Source organism: Coptis chinensis, chromosome 8, assembly GCF_015680905.1.
Source record: "Coptis chinensis isolate HL-2020 chromosome 8, ASM1568090v1, whole genome shotgun sequence".
NCBI classification, from domain to species: domain Eukaryota; kingdom Viridiplantae; phylum Streptophyta; class Magnoliopsida; order Ranunculales; family Ranunculaceae; genus Coptis; species Coptis chinensis.
Genome location: NC_141463.1, coordinates 93,933,764 through 93,945,834, shown reverse-complemented (window position 1 = coordinate 93,945,834; position 12,071 = coordinate 93,933,764). Strand labels below are relative to the sequence as shown.

The following is a 12,071-nucleotide window of genomic DNA, read 5'->3' as shown; positions in this document are numbered from 1 at the left end:
GGGGTAAAGGGATCTATTGGCTATACCGCTCCAGGTAGGAATTTAAATATTGACATATGTTGATTTCGGTCATTTTTCTAATTCATAAATGCATGAAATCAATATGTGGTATACTGCATTAGTTATAATCTTTCTATGCATCCACATATTAGTGAAACGCAAATCCTTTTGCCTATTTTTTCCCGTGTTAAGTTCGATGCCATTAACACCCCAGTTACACGAGCTGATATAGGTACAGGAGGGTCTTGGATAGTTGAATGGTTTCAACGCTGGAACTTATAGCATTGTTTTTTAGATATCTTAAAAGTGAAAAAAGGAATTGTTAATGCAAATTAAAAGCTATTAGAGAGTAAAAACTATCAACTTGATTTATTTTCTTTTTAGTCCATGTTAGTTTAGTTAAAATTCAAAAGATCGAGGATGAAAGAACTGTGGTTGTGGTGGTGATTAAGCTAGTTTGTTTACTTCTATCAATATCTTAACAAACGAGTGTGAGGACCTTTTCGATCTCTCTAGTATATTGGATTTAAAGCATTACGATATTACTATTATATTTCATTTTCCTTTTTAATTTTCTTTTTGCTAGCTTATGGCTCTTAACATATTTATATATGTTATACTTTATATGTGACATTTAAATGGTTATGGAAACTAGTGATTGATGTATATATTGCAGAATATGGTATGGGAGCTGATGCATCCATACAAGGTGATGTGTATAGTTATGGAATTCTGGTGTTGGAAATGTCCACAGGAAGGAGACCAACTGATGAGATGTTTAAAGATGATTTAAGCCTCCATAACTATGCTAGCAATGGTTTGCAAGATCAACTTATAAAGATTGTAGATCCAATACTTCTATATGAAGGAGATGATACTTTAGCAGATACTAATAGAATGAGAATTGGCAGTCACAGAAGAACAAAACTACTAGAGTGCATGACTGCAATAGTCAGAATTGGGGTTGCATGTTCTGTGGAATCACCATCAGAGAGAATGGATATTAGAGATGTCAGTAGAGAATTGCACGCTATCAGAGACACATTTGTTGGTACTAGGATTCACGGAGAACGTAACTTACTCTAACAACAGTTTAAATGAAAGGTAAAATCACATCTTTTACAAAATAAATGAATATGAAAGAGATAGAGAGCAGAAGAAATTAAATCGGTGTTTTTCTATGTAATATTTCCTTCATTTATGTTCTTCTGAAACATTCATAACTTGGTTATTATGCAATCTTTGTTCAGACCAACTCAAATGGTCCCTTATCCCTGAAAAACTATGAAAATCTTCCTCCAATGGCCCACCATACCGTATTCCTCTATCTGCAACTGAATTTTGCACCGTGTATATGCAACTAAAGATACAGGGTGGCTTAGGTCTAGCCCCAGAGGCAAGCTGACGCCACTCCTAATGGAGCACAATCCTTATCCGGCCACTGGCACTTTAGTTCAAAAAGTTTATCATTTGAAACTTTGACTACACTAGACGCCACTCTCACTGACCTGGCGTTTAACACCAGAAGCCACATAGTAAACATGAGCCTTGCCCCTAAGTAAAAACCTAACCATTCTACTTTTTTCTTGAATCACTGGGCGGCATTGGACTCCCTCGAATTGGACTACAGACTTATTAGCTGAGCTCTTTCTGAAACTATTGTTCTGAACACTAAGAGGTGCCCAAAAGAGGATATACTTAGTTTCTTGATTGCAAATATTTTGACTATTTGTTGTGTAGTTGCTTCTCTGTCTTTTTTTTTTTTTATGTTTTCCCCCAATTCACACACACACAGACACAAGTAACTTATAATTGATAAACCAACAACAAGATTGGGATTCACAGTTGTGGAGTGTCTAACTTCTACACCCTTCAGTTCCTAGTTTCCTACGTCAGTTGCGTAGGAGCAATTGCAAGAGTGGCCTGAATGAAATACAAAGACTATCATATAGGGGCAAGACATACCAAGACTAGAGAGTAGAGATGCCACTATAAAGATTAGTATTTGCATCCCAGTTAATGACAGTTTTAGAGGTACACAAACTCATCATCATCATACCTGTCACATGAATTATCTATTTTCAATTTTTATTATTGTAAGCCATCTGACATTTTAGTATTTTACAGGTAAAAGCAACTGTGAAATCTAAATTAAACTAGAGTAGAGAGTCTGATTCCTATAAGCATCCTCGCTTCTTCTGCGCATCTTCAATGTGTTGATGACATGCATTATTCTTGTCCTACTTCTCCACTACAAAGATTAGTGTTTACATTCACGGGGGACAAAAAGGACATTGCAAAATAGTTGTGGAAGAAATGGAAGGTCATATTCAAAAGACTAATACCATAGCTTTATGTCTTCTATTGCACTTGGGAGTTGGGGAATATGTGTTTTGAGTTTTAACGGCAATAACTGGTGGTATAAATGGATTTGATGGGCTGATAATTAATATTGGCCTCATAACAACAGTTGTATCTTTAAAAAAGACTTATGGTCCTTGTTTAATGTGAAAATTTTCAATTATGTAATGTTTATGATCAAATACCATCATACCCTTTTTATATTCTTGATCTCATGTTCTTGTGTTTCCTGTAATTTCTCGCAGAAACATGGAAAAGAATCTATGCTTACAGAGTGAGGCATCCCTAGGATGCTTACAGACTAAGGTATATCCTTACAAACTGCAAGATAATGGAAACTCTGTTTAAGACGTTCATGAGCTCAAGAATGGAGCAATTGCCAATCCAGGAAGTGGTGCTGTGGAGCCTGCTAGTCCATTGAACAATGAGTCGTTTGCACCTCCAAATGAAGGTTATTATTATAGACCTGTCTACCAGCAAGATATTTGCATGTGGTCGAACTTCCATCCTGATTTTCACAAAGTGCAGCAGAACCAGTGGAATGGCTTTGAGAGCTTTAGTTTGCTGAATCGGGAGTATAATTTTCCTGTTGGAGGCAGAGTTCAGTATCTGCCCTTTCGGTAGGGCAGGGTTCGGGTCGGATATGGCTATATCCGAATCCGAATCCGAATAATTTCACAGTATCTGAATTCGAATCCGAACGCGATTATATCCGAAATTTAATATCCGAATCCGACCAACCCGATTGGATAACACTAAAAATTCAAAAAAAAACCCAAAAATTATACCCGAATCTGAACCCGACATACCCGAACCCGAATCCGACCCTAATACATAAACGGATATGAAAATTGACCCAAACCCGATGCATTCGGTAATTGGGTCGGGTCGGATTCGGGTATACCCTACCCGATTCCCTGCCCTAGATGTTCTCTCAATGTTATCCGCAAGAGTTCCAATTTCAAGAGTTCTAGTATTTTGTGGTTATGGCAAGGATAGAAATCCCCATCCCCAGGAGATCATTGAGTTTCCATCTGTTTTAGTGAATAGTGTGACTGGACAACTAGAAGCTTCTTTTCAAACATATGTGCGGCCTGTATATCATCAACACTTGAGTGATTTCTGCAAGGAGCTTACTGGTATCCAGCAACTTCAGGTTAGTTTGGAGTTTATTTTGCGAACTTCATTCTATTATATTGCATGGAAGGGAAGTTATAGTTCTAGCCCGCTCCTAACAGAAAGAAATTTATGTAGCCTTTGGTGTGATGTGAACACGTCCATTAATTTATAGTGCACATTTTACTATATGACTGGGTCATTGGCGTTGGCATTGGCATTGGCATTGGCCAAGAAGATGATCCATGTGAGGGTACTTTACAGTGAATTATTAATATTTTTCATTATATGAGGAGAAAATATTTTTTGAATGAAATATTAAGTAGTTGACACAGTGACATCTCGTCAATTATAGGTATGTTAAAGAGGGTTAGATGAACCAATAAGGAAGGCCATGGATAAGAGAAGGTTGATTCAGGATATTCTAACACTCGAGAAGACTCTGAAAAGTCCGAGGTTGCTTAAGCTTTTAACAAATTAAGCAACTTCTATCGATTTTTTAATAAATCTTGCAGAATCAATCTTTAGTTTCATTTGCGGTTGTGGCAAAAAGTAAAATAAAAGTGCATCAATCAAGTTACTTGCTTTGGAATCTGGGTGGGCCCTTTCATTAGAACCTACTACTTCAATAGGCTGCAGCGCGGCTTTAATTAGGTCAATGATGCTTGTGGCGCATGTATGTTTTATAGAAGAAAGTGATAGAATATGGTCAAGATATGTAGGTTCTCGATTAAGAGCCTCTTCACCTGAAATCAGAATATGATTAAGATATGTAGGTTCTCGATTAAGAGCCTAGTGAAATTCAATGGAATGGTTATAGCTAGTACATTTTGGTTTCCACATCCTGCACCTGATTCCCTACAACCGTAGGAATGATACCCCACTTATCGTGTCACGCGATGCAGATCTATCACCCTTACAAACGTCTGTCAGTGGGTGGGTCTCATGGCATCTTAAAATGATTGCATGATTAAAGTCCTGAGAAAAGGTTGGCTACCAGGATCCCTTGCACAGGTTTCTTTGTGTTTTCATGTGTGGTGAAAGTTTGATAAAGAATTTAGTGCTTCCCACATGTCCTCTAACATATGATAACATTCTTCCTGGGTGAGCAGGTGTGTTTGCAATAATTGATAGTTTATGGAAAAGCAGTGGTAATGTTTTATTAGGATGTTTATTGCTTGGAAATCTAAGATAATGTTCTTCATGTTCGTCATTTTCCCATCTTCATCGTCATTCTGTTATCTATGGAACTGCGAAGGACAGATCTCATTCTTAACGTTGTCGATAGTTGAGTTTTTGCTTACAGTCATTTCTGATTTTCTGAAACCAGTATCTATTTATTAGCGTCTGTTGATTTTGTTCCCCTTGGACTTTATGTGATTGCCATACTTCAGTTTGCCAATGGAGTATTCACTGCTTCACAGAAGGATACTCTGTGTTCCGAAGCTCTTTTCAGTGGAACTCTTTTCGAGTTGACTTCTCAACTGAAAAAAGTGGCAGGACAACTCCACTTTCTTCTTCTTCTTCTCAAACCCTCGAGATACTCATACCAATACATCAGTCTCTTTTTTCTTCCACTTCTGCTCCTTGTTTCTCTCCAAATCCAACTCTCAGAATCAAACCAGATACCGGAGGTAAATAATATATGTATATTAAACTTCAGTAATTAGTCTAGGGGTGATTTTGTGGTATGGGTATTTGATTTTGATTATTGGTTTGTGTAGTTTTGTGATGTTTAAGGAGATTTTGAGTGTGGGTCATCGTCCAAGTTGTTGATCAAAGGAGGGACTGTTGTGAATGCTCATCATCAAGAAGTTGCTGATGTTTATGTTGAGAATGGAATTATAGTCACTGTGCAACCTAACATCAAGGTAATAAGCTTATTTTAGTTAGTGCCCCTTTGAGAATGTGCTTTATAGTAATGATTTGTTGCTTAACTGCAATTGATAGGGAAAATACTATCAAGTGAGTACGTGTAGTATGAATTTCTGAGACTCTTTGACATGGATATAAATTAGTTGCAATTTACAGGTTGGTGAAGATGTAACTATTCTCGACGCAACTGGGAAGTATGTCATGCCAGGTAAATCTTTTGTCTTTTTGAACTCTGAGGTATAGGAGAACCAGTTGACTATTATTAACTTTTATAGCAGAACTTTATGTCATATTGTTCTATTTTTAACTCTGCTATAGCTATATGCATTATTAATAATGGATTTGCCCTCCTCAATCTGTCTTATGGACATGAGGTGTCCTATGTGTAATTCATTACCAGGGAATTGATGTTGTTGTCTTTCCTACACGTAGTCCTTATACTTGAGACATGTAATCCAATGAGTTGTACTTTATATATATTAAAAGCGTTTTAAGTCTCTTTATCTCTGGTCAGCACAATAAATCTACTAAATTATGTACTTAAATAAAATTTACTTTGATAAATTTTGGAAATATGTGTTTCTGATGAGACCAGGAGGTATCGACCCGCACACGCACCTGGGGATGGAGTTCATGGGTACCGAGACTATTGATGATTTCTTCACTGGTCAGCCGCTGCGTTAGCTGGGGGAACAACAATGCACATCGATTTTGTCATACCAGTAAATGGAAGTTTATCTGCGGGTTTCAAAGCTTAAACAAAAAAAGCAGAAAGATCATGCATGGATTATGGTTTCCATATGGCCATCACAAAGTGGGATGAAGTAGTTGCAGGAGACATGGAGATCATGGTTAGGGAAAAAGGTTAGCATGGTTTGCAGTTAGGTGTATTTTTTACTTTTTAATTTTTGTCACCGTTTTTTTGTTGAAGTTCTACTGGTGGATAGTCTAGCATTCTTTCCCATGATCACACCATTTGGCATTCTTCTGACTTGTAGGTATCAACTCTTTTAAGTTCTTTCTTGCCTACAAAGGGTACCTTATGATCAGTGATGAACTTCTGCTGCAAGGCTTCAAAAAATGTAAGTCTCTTGGTGCCTTGGCCATGGTCCATGCAGAGAATGGAGATGCTGTTGCTGAAGGGCAGAAAAGGATGATAGATCTTGGTATCACAGGTCCAGAAGGACATGCACTCTCTAGGCCACCTGTGGTAATCTGTTGGTTCCTTTGTTGTTCTCATGAGCACTCCTGCATGGAGTTATGTGAATCTTTTCAAGGTGATGCACATAGAATATGTACCTTACATAATTAGTTCAATGCAAATCAGCTGGAAGGAGAGGCTACGTCTAGAGCTATTCGTTTGGCTGGTTTTGTGAATACACCTCTATACGTGGTCCATGTCATGAGCATCGATGCGATGGAAGAGATAGCCAAGGCTCGAAAATCTGGTGAGAGTCTTTATTTTATTTTTATTAAAGTTGAATGTGAAGTATGCGCGTGTTAGCAATGTTATAATCTATGCTAGATCTGAATCATGGTTTTACACAGACAAGCATGTTATATCATTTTGAAACGTGTTGAATGGTAAGCTTTGTAATGTTCTACAGATTGGTGAAGATGTGGTTTGTGATTATAATTCTAGTCAAGATTTCCATCTTAAACCATTCCCATTTTCCAGAGGTTTCTGAATTTGCGTAATTAAGCAAAATTAACCACAACTCCAGATGGGCTTTATAGATTCATGTTTGGAAGTTGTGTGTGCTTCAAAATTTACTTCTTTTAGGCGTACTTTCTGCACATATTTATATGGAAATCACTTTACAGGCAACTCCTTGACTTTGATGTAAGTAATAGCTAATATTCTTTAACTTCAAACTGCAGGACAAAGAGTTGTTGGTGAACCAGTAGTGTCTGGACTGGTTCTAGATGATTCCTGGCTTTGGGACAATGATTTCACCACTGCAGCAAAGCAAGAACTCGTACACCTTTCAGTTCTCTTTTGTTTCTTAGTCAGTATTTGAAGTATTGCCAAGCAATTTGTGATTTTCATTGCTCCAGGTATGTCATGAGTCCTCCAATAAGGAAACTCGGACACGGTAAAGCACTTCAAGCTGCCCTTTCAACCGGAACTTTACAGGTTACTTTTTCTTTGGCTGATTTTTTGAAATTGAGAACATCTTCCTCATATATCTTTTTGTCTTCAAAAATATCTAGCATTGAAAAAGCTATATAAGTCTAATTTCTCAGGGACAATATATCCCAAAAATTTTGATCACAAGAAAAGCAAAAACGAAAACAATATTTGCTGTCCTTGAATATCTCATACTCATGAATATGATATCTTGAGTCAATGTATGATGTCTATGAAATTCCTTGGGCTGTGAGAACTGTCAGTCTACAGTATTTAGTTCTTACATGAGATAGTTCACCTTTAAAATCATAACTGCTTTCTTTGGTTTATTTTTCTACTTCTCTTAGTTGTTCTAGCGTGTATTTGACTGTTATCAGCTGAAATGACTACTACTTTGATAAACATTTTTTTTCCATGGACTCGTCTCATGCGTCACAGAGTATTGCATTTATTATGTAACCATGTTGCAGAAGCTAGGAAATTCCTAAATAGCATGTGGCATTCTTTTGTGCAGCTTGTAGGAACTGATCATTGTATATTAAATTCAACGCAAAAAGCTCTTGGGATTGATGATTTTCGGAAAATCCCTAATGGTGTCAATGGTAATCTCCAGTTCTTACCACCTCAAGCGTATTTTCAAAGTTAATTAGGCTGTCCAGAGTAACTGAAATGACACTTTTTTGGTTCGATTTATTTTCTTGTTTTGGGCCGATAAATGAATTTGACCTTAGTTATTCACCTTGTTAATTCACTGGGCCATCTCAAATTTTCAGGAATTGAAGAGAGAATGGTGGTAAGTTGTCCTGGACTTTTAGCTGGCTTCTGTAAACAAATTGCCTGTACTTGGCAATGTATCTACTTTCATTAATCTTACTCTTTCAAATGATTTGATGCAGGAGTCTGGTCAAATTTCTGTTACTAATTTTGTGCAAGTAACGAAAGTACTGAATGGTATGCATATATTCTGGCTTCTTTATTAGCTCTGCATGGCATACCAGATAGAGTATCTCTGTATTTTATAATACTGATGATAAAAGTGCTATGTCACTGACACTGGTAGGGCTTCTATTTGGAAGTACCGATGCAGTAGAGTAAGGAGGTATGCTTCAGTTGTATGGTTGCTGACTGAAGCACAGAATCTGAGAGTTTTAATCTCCAATGACCATTTGGGTAGATAGGAAAGTGGGATCCACCGACTATACTGTCAGGACCAGCCCCACTTGCTGTATGTGTGTGCGAAGTGAAGGAATTGTGTAGCGTGGAAGTATGGAATCATGTTCTTTGTTATTAGATAATCTTTTTACATCATCTGCTCTTACTTGGAGTTGGTATCATCCGCTTTGAAAAGCTTCATCAATCAACTATGCAAGCGAATGACAAGTTTCAACTTAGTGAAAGATTGCCTTTTATATTTGACACAAAAGGGTTGTTATAAGATGGGTATAAGATTGATAATTTACTTTTTTGCTAATGGTTTCTATTAATTCTTTGACTCAGTTGGATGATGCAATCTGTATATTTAAGGACTTGGCGTGAATGAAATTTGCAGTGCTCAGATATTCAATATATATCCGAGAAAAGGAGCAATTCTTGCTGGATCCGATGCTGATATAATCATATTCAACCCAAATTCAAGCTTCGAAATATCAGCGAGGTCTCATCATTCGAGATCAGACACAAATGTGTATGAAGGAAGGAGAGGAAAGGAGCAATTCTTATGATTCACACAGTATTGCATTTAATATGTAAGCATGTTGCACAGGCTTGGAAATTTTTTAATAGTTTGTCGTTTTCTTTTGTGCAGCTTGTAGGAACTGATCACTGTACATACAATTCAACACAAAAAGCTCTTGGAATAGATGATTTTCGGAAAATTCCTAATGGTGTCAATGGTAATTTCCAATTCTTGCTACCTAAAGAGTAATTAAAAAGTTTACTAGGCTGTACAGGAGAACTGAAATGACACCTTGTTTGGTCGACTGTTTTTTTTTTGGCCGATAATTGAACTTGACCTCTGCTTATTCAACTTGTTAATTCACTGAGCCATCTGGAATTTTCAGGAATCGAAGAGAGAATGCATCTTATCTGGGACACAATGGTGGTAAGCCATCGTTGTGCTTTTTTAGCTAGCTTCACTTTAGAAAATGCTTGGCAATGTTTCTACTCTCGTTAATCGTACTCTTTCAAATGATCTGATGCAGGAGTCTGGTCAAATTTCTGTTACTAAGTTTGTGCAAGTAACGAAAGTACTGAATGGTATGCATATACTCTGGCTTCTTTATTAGCTCTGCATGACATACCTGCAGATAGAGTATCTCTGATGTGATCTAATCAGCGGAAGTTTCAATTAATTGATCCAACATCATTAGAATAGATAGAACCCTAAATTACAATTAGGGGAAACGGGGAATAAGCCCTAAAAGCCTAGATTTTTTTTTTTCAGTTTTTGCTAGTGGTTTCTATTAATTCTTTGACTGAGTTGGATGGTGATATATGTATATTAAAGGACTCGGCATGAATGAAATTTGCAGTGCTCAAATATTCAATATCTACCCAAGAAAAGGAGCTATTTTTGCTGGATCCGATGCTGATATAATCATATTCAACCCAAATTCAAGCTTCGAAATATCAGCGAGGTCTCATCATTCGAGATCAGACACAAATGTGTATGAAGGAAGGAGAGGAAAGGTATTTCTTATAATACTTAATATATATCTTTTTTGGTTAATGAATTGGCTAAATTACTATGCAAATCTGACCAGTGAAAGTTCTATTTCAATTTAGGCTATTGTAGTCCCTGTAATTCATGATGTACACTTGATCATTGTGACATACCTTTGATAGACTTGAATGCTTTTATTAGATACTTAGGGGTTGAGATGAAATAAGCTTGTGAGAATCAGCATCAATATGTTCAGAATAGTCCGTTAGTCAGTAGTTTGTTTTGAACCTTCCTACCCTCATAAAAATGTGACAAACACCATTTAGGGTCTATAAGTTTTGGAAAAAGTAGCCTTTGATTAAAATTGTAAGCATGTAGTTATATATTAACAACCAAGAAATAATTATGTTTGCAAAGGGTTGTACTTGTATGTCACAGACAACTGTGGATTTTGCTGAGCAAACTTTTGCCAGACGCCCAAACACAAAATGCATCTAGTCAATAATCTGCCATGTCCATGATTTAACAATTTCTTGCAGGACCATTGGTGATATAAAATACCATATCCTCCTGACGATCTGTCGATTTTCATTATCTAGAACTTACACATCAGTTTAGTTTCTCTAGACTGTGACAGTTCGGAAAGACAGAAGCACCTAGAGTTCCAGAATCCAGATAGGTTCGCTTGTAAAGGATATCCACAGCATAAGGTGTCTGTTGAGTTATATAACGATATGCGTACTATATATCTCAACAGTGTATAATGAGTCATTAAAGAGGATAGGTTGTGTGTTTATTGGGTAGAACAATGAGATACAATTATTTCCCGCTTTCTAGAAGGTACTGGGTACATATAGTCATAACTCATAAGTCATGTACTCTATATTGGTTGACTCGCTGTTCATGCGGTTGTAACTTTTGTCTATCCCAACTTACTTTTGCTGTACACTTGTATTACTCTGTTAATTTTTAAGTTGCTTATTTGCAGGGAAAGGTTGAAGTGACTATTTCAGGAGGCAGAATTGTGTGGGAAAATGACGAACTGAAGGTTGTGCCTGGCTTTGGGAAGTATATAAAAATGCCACCCTTCGGTCATATGTTTAGTGGAATGGACAAAATTGATGCTGCATCTCTCTTCCCTGCATGCTCCTGTACAACGCCTCAGGACTGCTTCTTGAGATTCAGATTATTATTGTTGTTGTTGTTCAAAATGGAAGTGGAATAGATTCTAATATTCTATGGAAGCCAATGCATTATAAAGAAGAACAATATAATATCATTTGTATATTGTATAATCCATTTGTCTGAAAGCAAATAAAGACAGGCGTATTAATTGTACATCCCTATATCAAAATGCAGTTGCATCATTTTCGTTCTATACCTGTTTAGCAGAGAGATGCTTCATTGTTCTTAACGGTTCACACAACATTTCATTCAGGGATTCATAATAAGTGGTTGCCTGACAATTTTACTCCAAGTTATTATTGGAGATTTCTGCACCACGTCGTGCTACTGTTCCTTTTGATGCCCAGTGAATGGTAAATTTGCTGTTAAGGTGGTTGTAAAGTTGGTTTCCGTTCATCTCTATTTATATATGTTCTGAGTCAGGACTCAATCGAATTGAGGGTAATCCCTGATCATAACTCATAAGTCTCATCATATATGTTACGAGGATAAACTGAGATGAACTAACACACTAGTTCATCAGCTCATAAAAGTCTGTATTCTACTCGGGCTGAAAATTTCTCGACAAGTTCATTAACGAAACAAAAAAAAAGCATCTCAACAATTTCCTATTTCTTAGTTTGGGTATCAATTGATCCACAATATTTCTTAGTCGGCAATGAAGAGAAACTAGACGTATATCCATATTTGGATTTTGGATATACGAAACTGGAATAAGATTAAGCAGTACACAGATTAGGT

At 36.8% G+C, this 12,071-nt stretch overlaps 1 protein-coding gene and 1 pseudogene across 3 annotated transcripts; both read left to right on the top strand.

Annotated features, from left to right (window-relative positions):
* Positions 1–1,764: 1,764 nt before the first annotated feature.
* Positions 1,765–5,342, top strand: LOC147484564 (uncharacterized). Of its 2 annotated transcripts, XM_086575648.1 has the most exons (5): positions 1,765–2,034; positions 2,607–3,517; positions 4,872–5,001; positions 5,053–5,111; positions 5,202–5,342. In XM_086575648.1, exons 2-5 carry the CDS (start codon positions 3,206–3,208, stop codon positions 5,214–5,216), a joined length of 516 nt encoding a protein of 171 aa, XP_086431774.1. In that variant the 5' UTR covers positions 1,765–2,034; positions 2,607–3,205; the 3' UTR covers positions 5,217–5,342. The 2 variants fall into 2 exon arrangements, with proteins under 2 accessions (XP_086431774.1, XP_086431773.1); XM_086575647.1 differs by having other exon boundaries at positions 1,768–2,034; positions 4,872–5,111.
* On the top strand, positions 5,217–11,483 carry LOC147484563 (dihydropyrimidinase-like; annotated as a pseudogene). Its single transcript, XR_015203645.1, has 12 exons — positions 5,217–5,348; positions 5,509–5,560; positions 5,948–6,216; positions 6,351–6,562; positions 6,680–6,800; positions 7,234–7,321; positions 7,411–7,489; positions 9,288–9,375; positions 9,544–9,584; positions 9,685–9,739; positions 10,015–10,171; positions 11,134–11,483. The product of XR_015203645.1 is annotated as a dihydropyrimidinase-like (transcript).
* The last annotated feature ends 588 nt before the right edge of the window (positions 11,484–12,071 follow it).